This window comes from Mixophyes fleayi, chromosome 5 (assembly GCF_038048845.1).
Source record: "Mixophyes fleayi isolate aMixFle1 chromosome 5, aMixFle1.hap1, whole genome shotgun sequence".
In the NCBI taxonomy this organism is placed as follows: domain Eukaryota; kingdom Metazoa; phylum Chordata; class Amphibia; order Anura; family Limnodynastidae; genus Mixophyes; species Mixophyes fleayi.
This window is the reverse complement of record NC_134406.1, coordinates 59,282,455-59,299,582: the sequence shown is the minus strand read 5'-3', so window position 1 is coordinate 59,299,582 and position 17,128 is coordinate 59,282,455. Positions and strand designations below refer to the sequence as shown.

The following is a 17,128-nucleotide window of genomic DNA, read 5'->3' as shown; positions in this document are numbered from 1 at the left end:
CACAACATCATATACAACCAAGTGCAGTATCAGCAAACAGCCCCACAACATCATACACAACCAAGTGCAGTATCAGCAGACAGTCCCACAACATCATACACAACCAAGTGCAGTATCAGCAGACAGTCCCACAACATCATACACAACCAAGTGCAGTATCGGCACACAGTCCCACAACATCATACACAACCAAGTGCAATATCGGCACACAGTCCCACAACATCATACACAACCAAATGCAGTATAAGCAGACAGTCCCACAACATCATACACAACCAAGTGCAGTATCGGCACACAGTCCCACAACATCATGCACAACCAAATGCAGTATCAGCAGACAGTCCCACAACATCATACACAACCAAGTGCAGTATCAGCAGACGGTCACACTGCATCATACACCACATAGCAGACTCCTGTTCAAACTTGATTGCTGTAAGCTCCCACATTCCCACAACATCATACACAACCAAGTGTAGCATCAGCAGACAGTCCCACAACATCATACACAACCAAGTGCAGTATCAGCAGACAGTCCCACAACATCATATACAACCAAGTGCCACAACATCATATACAACCAAGTGCAGTATCAGCGCACAGTCCCACAACATCATACACAACCAAGTGCAGTATCAGCAGACAGTCCCACAACATCATACACAACCAAGTGCAGTATCAGCAGACAGTCCCACAACATCATATACAACCAAGTGCCACAACATCATATACAACCAAGTGCAGTATCAGCAAACAGCCCCACAACATCATACACAACCAAGTGCAGTATCAGCAGACAGTCCCACAACATCATACACAACCAAGTGCAGTATCAGCAGACAGTCCCACAACATCATACACAACCAAGTGCAGTATCGGCACACAGTCCCACAACATCATACACAACCAAGTGCAATATCGGCACACAGTCCCACAACATCATACACAACCAAATGCAGTATAAGCAGACAGTCCCACAACATCATGCACAACCAAATGCAGTATCAGCAGACAGTCCCACAACATCATACACAACCAAGTGCAGTATCAGCAGACGATCACACTGCATCATACACCACATAGCAGACTCCTGTTTAAACTTGATTGCTGTAAGCTCCCATAGTGGATTGAAACATATTGGCCTATTTATTAATATTTACCCTATCTCAGTGATAGTATAATTTTGTATCGCCACCTATCGTGTTGATAAATAGTAACCTATCACCCTAAGTTCTGAAAAAAATATTGCTGGCCTGGAGCAATATTAGCTAAGCTACCACTTAGGCAGGCCGATCTCCGTTTTATTTGTGCACTCCTAAACCAGCTTGGCAAATATATATATATATATATATATATATATATATATATATATATATACTATTAAAGTTACTATTAAAGTTATTTCTTCGCTTACCAATAATCATTGTCCGCTGCGATTTGTGTGGTTCCAACGCACAATCCGATTTAATAGCACAATAGAGCAGAGTAACAATTCAATAAAATAAGTACAGCCGATTACATACGCAGGTGCCCTGGATCCAGCATACAGTCATTCAGTCCTGAAGTCTGTGGTCAAAGAGACTGCCTGTTGGCCCCAGAGCTCCTGCTTATATACAGTTAGTGATACAGTGAAAACATGTTTCCATAGGGTCTGACTTCAGGACAGTCCAGTGAAATGCAGGTCATTGGCCAGTTCAAAGGATGCCCTCCAAGGGTGGGGGTCAGCTCTCCAACAGATGCATACTAATCTTCCTGCCGAAAGCTGGTTCAAACTGGACTATTTACATTACACACACAATACCATTCTGATCATTTATTCCCTATAATCCATAGCTTGCATACGCAAGGTGCAATCTCTTAGGTGATTAAACCGGACGTCTGAGGATAAATAGGGGATTAGAATGACACTAGACATGATATGTTTCATGTATCCTGAACCTTAGATCTCACTAAAATGTATTTAACATTACTATATTTAACTATAAACTCTGCTACATTTCATTATAAATGACTGTGTTGGAAATATTTTTAACGTGAACTAATTAGAAGTGTATGTTTTCGTATAAGTGTATGTGTGTTTTATTTATCGTGCAATTGCAGCATAAACATGACATACTGATCGCAATTGCATAGTAAAACAATATTAATCAATACAGTTCACTTCATCCAATTATTTGACTTTGACAATACATATATATATGTATATATGTGTGTATATATATATATATATATATATATATATATACATAATAAAAAATATCGCACACACATAGACCACATTATATGTCATGTATATATTATATATAATGTTTTTTTTACATTATTTTATTTATTTTAAATTAATATTCATTAGCCAACCTAAAAATAAGGCACTATTTAAAATAGTTTTGTGCTGGTAACACCATCCTTGTACCACTTCTAAACTTGATAAATTGTCATCCCTATTCAAGGGCAATGCTTAGCTCCAGTAGGGTTATTGCAGGATGTAACTCCTTTGATGTATAGGCCGATGAAATAATGAGTCCTATTGCCATAAAATATCGCCAAGAAAATGTAGAGTCAATCACAATCATTCTAGAGAATGTAGAGTAATTCACAATGATTCCAGAGGTTGTAGAGTCAATGACAATGATTCAAGAGAATGTAGCGTCATTCATAATGATTCTAGAGAATGTAGAGTAATTCACAATGATTCTAGAGGTTGTAGAGTCAATGACAATGATTCTAGAGAATGTAGCATCATTCATAATGATTCTAGAGAATGTAGAGTAATTCACAATGATTCCAGAGGTTGTAGAGTCAATGGCAATGATTCAAGAGAATGTAGCGTCATTCATAATGATTCTAGAGAATGAAGAGTAATTCACAATGATTCTAGAGGTTGTAGAGTCAATGACAATGATTCTAGAGAATGTAGTCAATCACAACGAGTCTGGAGTATGTAGAGTCAATCACAATGATTTTAGAGAATGTAGAGTCATTCACGATAATTTGTTTGAAAATGAAAAAATGAAGTTTATTATGACTGAAGCTCGGTTTACAATTACTGGAACCACTACACTATAAAAATAATAATATTTTGAACATTGAACAATAATAATACACTACTAATATTTAAAGTATTTATTAAATTATGGATGCACTAGAACTTGATTAAGCAGTTTTTTCACTTACATTTATATAAAGATCATAAGCCACATAAACTGTTTATTCATTCAAATCTGGCAGCAGCACAAACAAAGGAAAAGTGCTGCAGTTCTTAGAGCTCCCTGGAAGGTGACACAAGTCACTATCATTGTAGGACCCAGGAGAGGAGGAGCTGCCGTCAGGAATGCCAGGTAATGGGAGACAGTGTGGGTTTATAAGTCATGGGACCAGCATGGAGCCCCCTAGATACATAGGACTGTATGGATATCACACCCTGCTCCCACGGTGGATGCTCTGCTGGTCTAACTAGTGCACTTCCTACAAATGTTTCAGAACTTTTTTTACAAATATGATTTTATATCTTACATTCTCACAGCGCTTTGCACCATTTACCTCCTGCCAAACTTTTATCCATGGCACGTTTAGACTTGTCATGCATGGATGACAGTGGTTCAATAGAAATAATGCATTGTATTAAAGAAATGTAAATAAGATGCCTTGAAAGTAGGGCCCTCAGGGCTGATCTGTGGCCCTGGTGATTTTCCTCCCTGTCCACTGGTTTAGTATTTCCCCACATATAAATATGGCAATTAAATGCATATTCCATTTCAAACCAGATGATGAAAATATAATTTAATATAATTTTTTTTTATAGAAAATCAACTTCTAGAGTCCTTCTAAAAGTAATCACAATAAGGCTGGTACCAAAGCTGATAAGACGCTCTGTTTTATTATGAAACCTCGTGCGTATACTACATAAAGATAAAACATTTGGTTTGTCTCTTTTGCAAGTACTAAATATATGTTTATTGTGATTAGAGAGTTTCATTCTGCAAAATATTTGGCTAACTTCAACCAATTAAAAGAAAAGAAGGTTCATATGTACTATCTTTCACCTACATACAGAACTGTGATTTTTTTGCATGGTTAAGAAAGAGATCTCTATGTAGGAGTAAGACCTCCCATAAGACATAAAACTAACAGTCACGATAATGCCTCAACTAGACAGTTTCTTGCTATCATATATGCAGATAATAGAGACATTCACTGAGCACCACATTCTTACATACTCCTTTGTATAAACTGTTTTAGTTAACAGTTTTCAGAAAACAAGCTGTAAATTGCATGTTCTGCAGCAACCAGTTACACTATATAATGTCAAATCATCATCATCATCATCAACATCATCACCATTTATTTATATAGCACTACTAATTCCGCAGCGCTGTATAGAGAAGCCCCCACGGGGCTTACAGTTTAAATTCCCTATCACACACACACAGACACACACACTAAGGTAAATTTGTTAGCAGCTAATTAACCTACCAGTATATTTTTGGAGTGTAAGAGGAAACCAGAGCACCCGGAGGAAACCGGAGCAAACACAAGGAGAACATACAAACTCCTCACAGATAAGGCCATGGTTGGGAATGAACTCATGACCCCAGTGCTGTGAGGCAGAAGTGCTAACCACTTAGCCGCCGTGCTGCCCATAGACATACTTATTAACATATTTTTAGACTGCTCAGATATGTGTGTGTATTTTTTTTCTGATCAATGAGTGTTGGTATTATTTAGTAAGCTTTAGATATAATCATAATATTATTATTAATAATAATCTATTACCCATCATCATCATCTATTTATATATCGCCACTAATTCCGCAGAGCTGTACAGAGAACTCACATTAGTCCCTGCCCCATTGGGGCTTACAGTATAAATTCCCTAACATACACAGACCAAGAGAGATTAAGGTCCATCTACTAGTAGCCAATAAACCTACTAGTATGTTTTTGGAGTGAGGGAGGAAACCCACGCAAACACGGGGAGAACATACAAACTCCACACAGATAAGGCCATGGTCAGGAATTGAACTCATGACCCCAGTGCTGTGAGGTAGAAGTGCTAACCACTAAGCCACCGTGCTGTCCAACCCAAATCATGTATTAGGGGTTAGGGGATGATGTCTCATGAACATCACAATAAAGAACTGTAGGTATAGACAAGAATCAGACTTTTTAGTAATACATTCATGAGTTATAGTTGTTACCTCTGGAGGATATCTACATAGGAAGAGCACATTTTCCTCAATGTTGTATTACTCACTACTAGTAAGGGAAGTTGTATTGTATTATAGTGCAATGAGAACAGACTGATCTATTTATTCAAAATGTAGCTAGATGAAGAAACATAAACAACCTTTTCATCAATAACTTATACACACAGAAAATTGCCAGAGCAAACAACATAATAGGGCAAGTAAACATATTCTGGGCAGCACGGTGGCTAAGTGGTTAGCACTTCTGCCTCACAGCGCTGGGGTCATGAGTGCAATTTCCGACCATGGCCTTATCTGTGTGGAGTTTGTATGTTCTCCCCGTGTTTGCGTGGGTTTCCTCCGGGTGCTCCGGTTTCCTCCCACACTCCAAAAAAACATACTGGTAGGTTAATTGGCTGTTATCAAATTGACCATAGTCTCTGTGTCTGTCTGTGTGTGTGTATATGTTAGGGGATTTAGACTGTAAGCTCCAATGGGGCAGGGACTGATGTGAATGAGTTCCCTGTACAGCGCTGCGGAATCAGTGGCGCTGTATAAATAAATGGTGATGAAGTAACAGAACTTTCCCTCTAGTGTCCAGCTTAAACTTCAACATGTACCAAGTTCATTACAGAACACCGATTTGGATATTCTTTGCATTATATTATGTTCTACACCATCTAGTGTTGAAAACTGAGAATTGCGCCTAGGTGAAGTAGGCTAAAGTTCCTTCTCATCAAGTGTCAGCCATGTGCAGAAATGAATCATGACAAAACCATGTTGTTGATAAGTTGTTACAAGCAATTATTGTGCGCTTAAGGTTGAATGCATCAGTAACATTACTGACAGAGCACATGATGCTTTCCTATTCAGTACAACATACAATGCAGACGGGAATAGCCAGAGAATGAATATGTGCAATTGATGAATGAGTCTCTAAGTTACATGAAGAATATGCTCTTGAAATCCTTACATTTTTGCAAATACATTATTTGGACGTAACCGCAGTAGTTCTCATTGCGCCCTAACAAAAACGCCGGCACTGATAAGGACTGTATTTAGTGTATATTATTCATACATAATTCATTCAGACATTGTTTATGGATAAATGTAACATATATAATCTGTACATTAAGTTGGTGAACTTATTTTTAGCTTAATAAAAACATTTTGTCAGCGCCTGCAGCTCTTGTAAACATTTATGACGTTTTTATTAAAGGAAAAGCCTGCAATTCATATGGTATTTATTTAACAAATTCAAAGCAGCCTATTTGTAATATTCATCCTATAAGATTAGATTCATCTTTTTAATGTTGTCTTAGCCTGTGAAGATTTGCGATTTCCTTGAAAAATGCTCAAGTATGTGTGTCCTTCTACTGTCAGGTTACACAATTACTAGCTGTTACATGAGTGTACTAAAGCCTGTGGCACAGCAGGAATTGCTATCCTTCAAAGCTTTTGGGGCATTTGGGCAGATTTTAACCTCTGCACCTTGATCGTTATAAATCTCTATGTTGTTTGTTTCTTTAAAAGGAATACAATATCTCAGGTTCGCAACTGGCTTTTGCACCCCTGGTATCCAATCTGGATTGTTACATCATTTTGTGAGAATGCATTAGCAAAGTTATTAGTGCCTAGAAAAATAACAGATATTAGTGCAGATATACTACAATAGTTTATTTATTATTTTATTGTTACATTGTACAAGCAGAGTGAAATTAACATGGATTTCACTACCAAACGCAAACATATTTATTTTTAATATATGATCAAATATGCATCTCTTTATTTGAATAATAAGTGTGTTAATTAGTTCTGTTTATATCTATTTCTTCTTCATATTAATGGTAAGTCAGCATATTAGATAGCACTTGCTTATCAAATATAGCATTAAAAGGCATTCTCTAAAGCAGGCTTCTGCAACCTGTTGATTGGCTACTGTTGTGAAAGTACAAGTCCCAAAGTCTGACAGGAGATGCTGACACTTGTAGTTCCACAATGGCTAGCAAGCTTTAGGTTTCAGAAGCCTCCTCTCAAGTGAGAATAGTTTATATTGCGTGCGCCTAAATATTTTTTACCTATGCTGGAGACGGAAAACGTTAACTTGAAATTGAGCTTTATAATATCATGCAGAGAGCAGTACGTGAATTGACAATAAAGTAATGAAAACACATGAAAGGAGAAACCAGAGATACTGTATTATGAAAATAAAAATACACAGTACAAAATCTATATGTGTCCTCAGTAGAGAGTGCAGAAGATAAATTTGATCATCAATTGTACAAGATTTTGGGGTAGATTTACTAAAGATTCTAAAAAGGAAAAGTGGAGATGTTGCCCATAGCAACCAATCAGGTTCTAGCTATCATTTATCTAGTACATTTCAGAAAATTATAACTTGAATCTAATTGGTTGCTATGGGCAACTCATCCATTTTCCTTTTCATATTCTTAGCAAATCGACTCCTTTGTCTTAATTAGAGCTGACCAACATTGCGTTGACGTATCTGCAGAATGTCGATCTGCGCTGTATTCGCACATTTGCATTTTTGTAGACTTTATAGTCCAAGGATATATATGGTAATATTTTACAGTGCATCTGAGTGTTGCCTTCACACAACATCTGCATCTGAGTGTTGCCTTCACACAACATCTGCATCTGAGTGCTGCCTCCACACAACATCTGCATCTGAGTGCTGCCTCCACACAACATCTGCATCTGAGTGCTGCCTCCACACAACATCTGCATCTGGGTGCTGCCTCCGCACAACATTGCATCTGAGTGTTGCCTCCACACAACATCTGCATCTGAGTGTTGCCTCCACACAACATTGCATCTGAGTGTTGCCTCCACACAACATTGCATCTGAGTGCTGCCTCCACACAACATCTGCATCTGAGTGCTGCCTCCACACAACATCTGCATCTGAGTGCTGCCTCCACACAACATCTGCATCTGAGTGCTGCCTCCACACAACATCTGCATCTGAGTGCTGCCTCCGCACAACATTGCATCTGAGTGTTGCCTCCACACAACATCTGCATCTGAGTGCTGCCTCCACACAACATCTGCATCTGAGTGCTGCCTCCACACAACATCTGCATCTGAGTGTTGCCTCCACACAACATCTGCATCTGAGTGCTGCCTCCACACAACATCTGCATCTGAGTGCTGCCTCCACACAACATCTGCATCTGAGTGCTGCCTCCACACAACATGTACATATGAGTGTTGCCTCCACACAACATCTGCATCTGAGTGCTGCCTCCACACAACATTGCATCTGAGTGCTGCCTCCACACAACATCTGCATCTGAGTGTTGCCTCCGCACAACATCTACATCTGAGTGTTGCCTACACACAACTGCATCAAAGTGTTGCCTCCACACAACTTCTGCATCTGAGTATTGCCTCTACACATCTGCATCTGAGTGTTGCCTCCACACAACATCTGCATCTGAGTGTTGCCTCCACACAACATCTGCATCTGAGTGTTGCCTCCACACATCATCTGCATCTGAGTGTTGCCTCCACACAACATCTGCATCTGAGTGTTGCCTCCACACAACATCTGCATCTGAGTGTTGCCTCCACACAACATCTGCATTTGAGTGTTGCCTCCACACAACATCTGCATCTGAGTGTTGCCTCCACACAACATCTGCATCTGAGTGTTGCCTCCGCACAACATCTACATCTCAGTGTTGCCTACACACAACTGCATCCAAGTGTTGCCTCCACACAACTTCTGCATCTGAGTGTTGCCTACACACATCTGCATCTGAGTGTTGCCTACACTATAAAGTCTACCTGTATCCTACACTCATTGAAGGAAGGTATTTTGTGGGTTGAGCATTCATGAGATTGCAGAATATTAATTGTCTCAGAACCAGTGACATTTTGGTTCAGCCCACAAAATTGCTGCCAATACTGCCATTTTGGTGGGTACTTTTAATACCTGTTTGATAGGAAGCTACTTACAAGCATTGTTTAAAATTAGTTCTAGTGAAGAACAAAGTTTGCTCCCTGTTATACAAGTGTCATCATCCCTCTCCCATGCACACTAACTGACATATCATTACCATGATTGATATATATATATATATATATATATATATATATATATATATATATATATACTCGTTCATTCCATTTACAATTCCATGTATTTTTCTAAAGTATAATATCCTTTCAAAAAGTAACATTTTCTGTGCTGGTCTTACTTTATATTTTTGCTGTATAAAAATAGCATTTTATTAAAATACAAATGCATAACAATATTAGTGTTAAGTTGTCTTGGCACTAAGGTCACATTTAAGGTACTTTTATTGTGATGCCCCAATCCTGTCTCATACTGTGCAGATCCTTAAATAATTATATATAATTATACATACATATATGTGTGTATATGTATATATATATATATATATATATATATATATATATATATATATATATATATACACACACATATATGTATGTATAAATTATTACTATTTAATCATTAAAAATCTTCCTTTAGTGATAAGTGATTTAGAACTATATTTTGTGGTGGATTAGAACGCAGGTTGGCTATGATGTGCCGGTTTATATATATTTCTAAAAGGGGTAGCAATGGTTAAATTTGTACAACAGGGAACAAACAGCACCATTTTAATTTTGTGCACAGCACGTGAGATACAATTGTACGTTAATGACCTGCCATAATGTCTTTTAGAACAGCATTGTCAATGTACAAACTGCTCATAATTCTTTGATAAGTGTTCCAAGAGATATAAACTGCCCTGTGTTACTCTTTAGGAAATGCTTTATTACACCACAGGGGAATGATATTTACCTAATGGTTGGAATTGGTTGGGATTACAGTAGAAGCAGAACATGTTAACAAAAGAAAAAATAAGATACCCTCACTATTCCGGCAGTGCAGGTGATAGACCAAGGAGCGAATATAGGTCCCTATCTACTCCTGATGTTCTTTCACTGGAAGTATTTCAAGTCTTCCCAAATCCTCACATGCCACCTCTTTAGATCTTGTAGGCAGGTTATAATTGCTTCAGTGATGGCGAATAAAGACCCCCCCCCCCCCCCTTCCAAGAAGATGCTGGAAACTAATATTAAATTAACAGGAATTCTGAGTAGTGTAGTTAAAATGGGTTTAGAATCAAAATATATAATTTCGCCAGTACACAATTTCCAAGCCACGTCAAAATGCGGAAGATAATAACAAGACAAAAGTTTTTCCTAACTTTAATTGAGGAGCGAATTACATTGCTAGAGTAGGGATACTCTAGAAAGTGTATCAGGATGCCCATCACTAGTTTAAACACTTTCTAGGGATTTTCTGTTATATGGAGCAAAATGGAGATGATGTTAGATAAGAATTTGATCAGAAAGACATAGATATCATATAATAGTATGTTGCTGCTTGCTGAATAAAGAATTTGGTCTGAAGATTAAAGTTTTAATTAGTTTCTTATCTACTGAAAAACAAATATTAACAATCACCAAATGTGCATTTAGGACAAAAAAATTATGTATACATGTTAATATTTCTCTATTTTTTCTAGAAAAAAAAATGATTTCTAATTCACTATATTTGGAAAGTTCCCCTTTCCTGCCCCCTAGTGGTGATACCACTTAGTCAAGACAAGCCAATCCTTACATCCTTACACGTCTTGTGAGAGTAAACTTGATAACTTTAAGTTACAGTCATTCCATAAATCAAGCTTTGTGGTTTTTTTTTCATTTAATTAATTACATTACATGTAATTAATTTTTCCTATAGATTGTAAGCTTGCAAACATGCCTGATTACCTCTTTGACTGTCTTTTAACACCCAGTCTTGATTTAATTCCTGTGTTTCTTCCCAATTGTTAAACACTGGGGAGTATACTGGAGCTATATATATAAATGTTAATAAGAATAAATAAAATAATAATGATATGTGAGATGCACATGCATGGTATAATGTGTCATTATCAGGAACTAAGCCTTCCATTTTCTTTTCCTTGTTTAGTATAAGCACATACAAATCAGGGGACTAGATTAGTTTTACTTTGTATCCATACTGAGCAGTACAAGGCAGCCAGATGTTCTACTACATTCCATAAAATTAGAATCACAAGTCTACGTAGAAGTCACAGACAAGCATTCTTAAGCACCCACTGGTCTGCGGTCTAAGATCTAGCCAATATGCGCTTGTCTGCCTCAGGCTCTGTGCTTCAGCGGTATAAATCACTGACCTCAAATCTACAGGAACTAGGACATTTTTCAAATTCTAGCACACCTGCACTTATTACCTTTGCTCTCTCTCTCTCTCTTTCTTATGTAGAACAATTGAAAAATATTTTTAAAGTCATAAAAAAAAGTAGTGCTAATTAACTTTTCTTGATTGCAATAGAAGTAATTTGAAGTTAGGTGAATTTCATGAGTACAAATATGTTTTGTCTTTTAATGTTTTATTAAACACATATCCATTTGCCTATTGCAAGGACAATGTAAAGAAATCAGTGTTATACTGACTTTTCATCTCTATGCTACTATTGACATTAAAAGTATATATATATATATATATATATATATATATATATATATATATATATTGTATTAGTGACTATATAACTAGAGTTTTATTTACTTACATTGCTCAAAGGTGCAATTCTGCACTAAAATTATGGCAACCAACCAGCAGGGTGCTTTCAACTATCTAGTGCAAGTTAGACAATAATGCAAGCTGATTGGTTGCTAGGGATCATTGCAAATTTGCATCTTTCAGCAATGTTGGTAATCGACATTATCAGAAAAGGGCTTTCAGTCCGTTATCACTTATGCATGCATAGGTGCAGGCGTTACATTATACGTCATCAAAGGGTTATATTTTTTGCATTGACATGTCAGCATTATTTTGTTAGTCTTTCATAAGTATAGTCGCCTACTATGCTAGATTTTCAGATCGTGTTAGAAGTTGGATGAGAAGATACATTGCAGGTGTAGATATTTTGGTTTTCTAAATACAGTCAATGTTATGTATACAGAGTTATTTGTTTTTGTTTTGTTTTTTTAATTTACACTTAACTAAAAGTTATCAATTCACAAGGAAATTACATCTTTACAGTGCAAAATAAAGTGTACAAAACGAGAGTATGTAGAGAGTATGTAAACCGCTAACACATACTGTATATATTATAATATTATATGCATAATAGAGCCAAATATTGATAATAATGGAAATTGGAAGCTCACTATTATATGTGTCTCCCCAATGACTGATATGTTTCCATTAGTAATGAACCTTAGGTGGATATCTTGTTGTTGCAGAGTCTGTGTATAACAACATACAATAGCCATAAGTACTTGAGTCAAACATGTAGCTAATGAGACAAAAATACAAACAATATTCTCTTGTTGGATAATCATTATTTCATGGTGATGCTGTGATGTTATACTTTGAAATAATATCTACTTTTGAAATAATATCTACAATACTTACTACATTCAAAGGAAACTGAAAACCAATTTTATAATTCAGTCAAATAAGGTAGAGCCAGGGACAATAACCACTTTCAGAATCATTTGTCACTAAACCTGATTCATACAGTATCAGTCTGGCGCTAATCTGTGATATGTTTGTCTAGGACTCAGAATGCATTGCATCAACTACTGACACATTTAGCAATTAAAGTATTGTGGGAGATTATTTTGCTTTCTCAATATAATTATATTAGTATTACAAGAAAAGGTGTAGCCCAAAGTATTTATGTATTATTATATGTTTCCCTGCTTGTTATCCAGCACAGTCATGCTTTGTATATTTAACAACCTACTACTAAATTCTTATTATTCAGCAAATGTAAACCATTATATAAGATGGAATAGAAGATCACCATGGAAGAAACAGAGGGCCTGAGTCATTAAGGAGAGTAAAGCAAAAAAAAGGAGTCAGTTTGCTCATGGATGAACCATGTAACACTGCAAAGGGTGTAAAGTAGTTTATTATTTTGCACGTAAGGAAAATACTGGCTGTCTTAGCACACAAATACTTAATAGCTTTATTTTTACACTGAAATTTAAAGTTGATCTAGGACATGCCCTACCCCAACTATAAATCTGTCCCCACATTTGTAATTTACCTTTCCCTCCAAAGCAACATGGTTTTGCCAAAGTGAAAAGTTACTCATTTTTTATGGTTTGCTTTCCTTAATAGCCCAGACAGCTTAATGTTAGATTTAGTGCTTATTTTGTGTCATTTTTAGCAATTATATATTAAATCATTTTGTTACATTTGAGCTCCGCCATTACCACTAAAGATAAAGGCACATTCTCTCTTTCCTTATTATCCTGTATAGTTAATATATTGGGAATAATGCGACACCGTCTGTATAATATGAGGATATTTTAAGCCCTCGAAGAGTTCCACGACTGTATTAAAGCACATGGCCGCAGGTCACTGAAACCCTGGGTGACATAATACTTTTTTTTCTTAAATTAAGGGTTACAGTATTATTTCTTCTAATACACTTGTTTCAATTTGAAACAATGATTGTGTGATTCCCCCACATTTCCACATTTGTTTTTCCATCATGACAGTTCTGCATTCATCACAGAACACTTTCCCTACTCTCCAAATATATGTGAGGACATCACTGCTTTCCAAACATAACATATCGTAAAGACTATTTTACATATGTTCATGTCACTTGTGCACTATGACAATACAACAATGAGCTAGTGGACAAAATATTCTGTACTTATAATAAGCTGCATCTATTTAAGCTTCTGTGTTGGAAAGTAGAATTAAATAATTTTATATGCTAGCATTGATGTGATTTACATGTTTTATAAGAGTAGAAAAATATAAGTTGCAATGCAATTTATAATTATATTTTATTTTATAAGTTATTTGCTCACCTATTTGTTCCTATATAAATTTACCAGTATATCATGTGACCTGTAGTATGTAACATATAATGATAGATAGATACATTGGCGCATGCAGGGGGGGTTTCTGGTTCTCCAGAAACCCTCCCCTTCGCGAACCTACGGAACTGTACAGCAGCCGCGGCGCTGTCAATGAAGCGTCCGCGGCAGTGCTGTATTGTAGTATAATACAGCACTGCCGCGGATGCTGCTTGACAGCGCCGCGGCTGCTATAGAATTCAGACTCGCAATATTTATTTATTTTTCCGGGGGGGCGGAAACCCCCCCTTCTAAATCCTGCGTTCGCCCCTGAGATAGATAGATAGACCTATATTGTTACTATTATTACATATTTTCATTATCACCCAGAAGAGCTCTAATATGACCCAGTATTACAATCTTTTCTACAATTATTGTTAAATTAATTTGTATCATATTAGCTGTTTACACACCTATGTAATACACTTTGTACCAAGCAACACTATATGAATAAGCTTATACATAAATAATATCTTTAGTATAAAAATTGTCTGCAGTATTCTATTTTACAACTGTTATTATTTAACCATGAGATCAATAAAGAGTAAAATGAATGGTAAAGTGAAAAGTGATAGTTAAGAATACTAATAAAATTTGTTAATACAAATAAAGCATTAAGTAGGCCCCCAGACCAAAGAACGATGACCGTATATCAGTGATGAACCATCCCTTTTTTACACCACTATTTTATACATTTTATGGTGATTCTCTACTGGAATTAAACTGATATCTGCAGTCTAGTAGGGTGCTTTCAAACATGGCTTGCATGGCTGTGATTAGCAGACCAAACATAGGGCAAAAACATTTAAAAGTAGCTTTGCATTAAATGATAATACATTTGTTCTAGGCAAAAGGTTAATACAGCTTATTGTTTTGAATTAGGAGTACAATAAATATGGCTGGTGGGTAGGAGAAATGAAGGGATCCATTGGCCTGGTGCCTAGAGCGTACATAATGGAGATGTATGATATTTGAGAGGCCTGGGTAAGTACATTTTAATCCAATCTACTATAATGGCTCATGTGTTCTCCTGTTCTCTGTTTTATAAGCATTTCCTTCCTAAAACCTCTGCAGCAGTTATATTAACTTAAGGACTGTGGCAAAAAATAGCTTTTAAGCCTTAATTAATACTGCTCCATTAGTTGTCTGCATGCAATAGAATCCCACATTGCAATGACTGAGCCGTATGCTTATCTCGTCCTCAGCTTGCTACTGTATATTGCTTTCAATCAAACATTGCAATTAATTTCTGTCTTAGATACCGAGATCTTTACGATAAACCAATTGTATCTGGTTTCCTTTTCTCGCATCGTTTTTATCACTATTTTTTTTTCCCGTAGGAACCATCTTCATTAGAAACACCAGGAAGATATCACCAGGCGCTTGAAATATTTTATTTCCTTTGTGTCTTTTGTTGTATTTTACATTACGTTCATTACATTTACACCAATTTTAGCAAGTGTATAACATACGCATTGCTTCAAATGGCGTGTCTGTGTTCACTTCCTCAGTTTAATAGAGCTCTGTGCCAATCCCATTCTACACCTTTCCCTGTGTTAATTGCTTGTAGGCTTAGTGCAATTTGATTTTCTTTTTTATAACCTGTATGTGTTATGTAAAATAAACAGCGCAACCTGCCAATACAAGTTACAACTTTAATTTGTGGTTACATTAATGACATTTTGATTGCTTGTTTTTAAAATCAGACTAATACACTGATAATAAAATGTTTTCTGTGTCCATTGTAATGTTTTCCATGTAACGAGTGTAGTTTCAAATTCTACGTTCTGCTTTCTTTAGTGCTGGCATTTTCAGAATTTTTAGGCTGACGTATTATTTGGTGTTTTTAGACCTTTTTAAATACTACTTGCAAATTATCAGTTGGTTGTATTTGTTGTATGTATTTAAGTAAAGAAAATGTAAATATATGTATTACATACATATATTTTTGATATTATTTTCAAGTTGTTGCAGCCAGTGGCCAGCAGATGGCAGATGTTTGATAAAAATGATGAAAACAATTTTATACAGCCCTTCCCCCTATTATATTTTATAGGTGCACAGAAGCAAATTGACTTTACTACCAAAAATCTATTTATATCCTTTCCACCTGATGCCCAGGAGAGGGAGTCCTTCACCAACTGATCAGCCCATTGGTTTGACCTTTGGCTCCCTTTTTCATTTTCGTGCTCTTTTTTTTTTTTAGTATGGCTTCTGAATTTTAGGATTTTAGTTTAAACTCTGAACACCACAATTACAAGATATTTAGATTGACAACAATTTTCACAGTGAAAATCCCTTGAAACTGTTGAGCACAAATGTATTGGTCAGTTATTTTTCGGTGAACTGTCATCTCCTGTAGGGGACCAGTTTTGCTTGGATTCCAAAAGCGTCAGAAATCGCACCTTGGACGCATCGTATTTATATGTCAGCACCGCGGTGATATTGTATAATGTGTACTGTGCTTGCCTTTCTAAGTGTTTCACCCTGCAAATTTCTAAGGTTCAAATAAAGTTTAATTGTTTGCGAATCTGTTATGATGCTAATAATTCAACAGCCTGCTGTGTTACTAATGAAATTACTTTGTTATGATTAATTTGGAAAATAGTGTGTTGATTGTAGTAATTAAGCACAACAAGGTGAAGTAAATGATTCCATTGCCATCTGGCCTCCGAGCACAATGAAGAAGTACAGAGCCGCTGTCAACCCAATGGAATCAAAGCGCTCACGGTATTGGGCTCCGTCTTATTTCATAGAAAGGGAAAAATATCAAACTGAAAGAAGATCTCCATGAATAACATGAAATGTTTATTTACCTCCATCCTGACTCTCATTGTACCAAGAGTCAGGGGGAAAAGACTCTGGGCTGATGTTAAGTTGAACGCAAATTGCATTTCTGGCGTATAATACGCTTTTGTACATCTGACCAGATCACACCACTGTTTTTGGAACTAGCGCTTTGTGTGCTTGCCCGCAAGTAAAAATAA

General features: G+C 36.5%; 1 protein-coding gene across 1 annotated transcript in view; it reads left to right on the top strand.

The window, feature by feature from the left end:
* Positions 1–16,671, top strand: part of SKAP2 (src kinase associated phosphoprotein 2) — a 221,013-nt gene extending 204,342 nt beyond the window's left edge. The window contains exons 13-14 of the mRNA XM_075212274.1: positions 15,024–15,125; positions 15,482–16,671. Of these exons, the coding sequence (XP_075068375.1) occupies positions 15,024–15,116 (93 nt within the window). The 3' untranslated portion in view covers positions 15,117–15,125; positions 15,482–16,671. The remainder of the gene's footprint in view (positions 1–15,023; positions 15,126–15,481) is intronic.
* Positions 16,672–17,128: the final 457 nt, after the last annotated feature.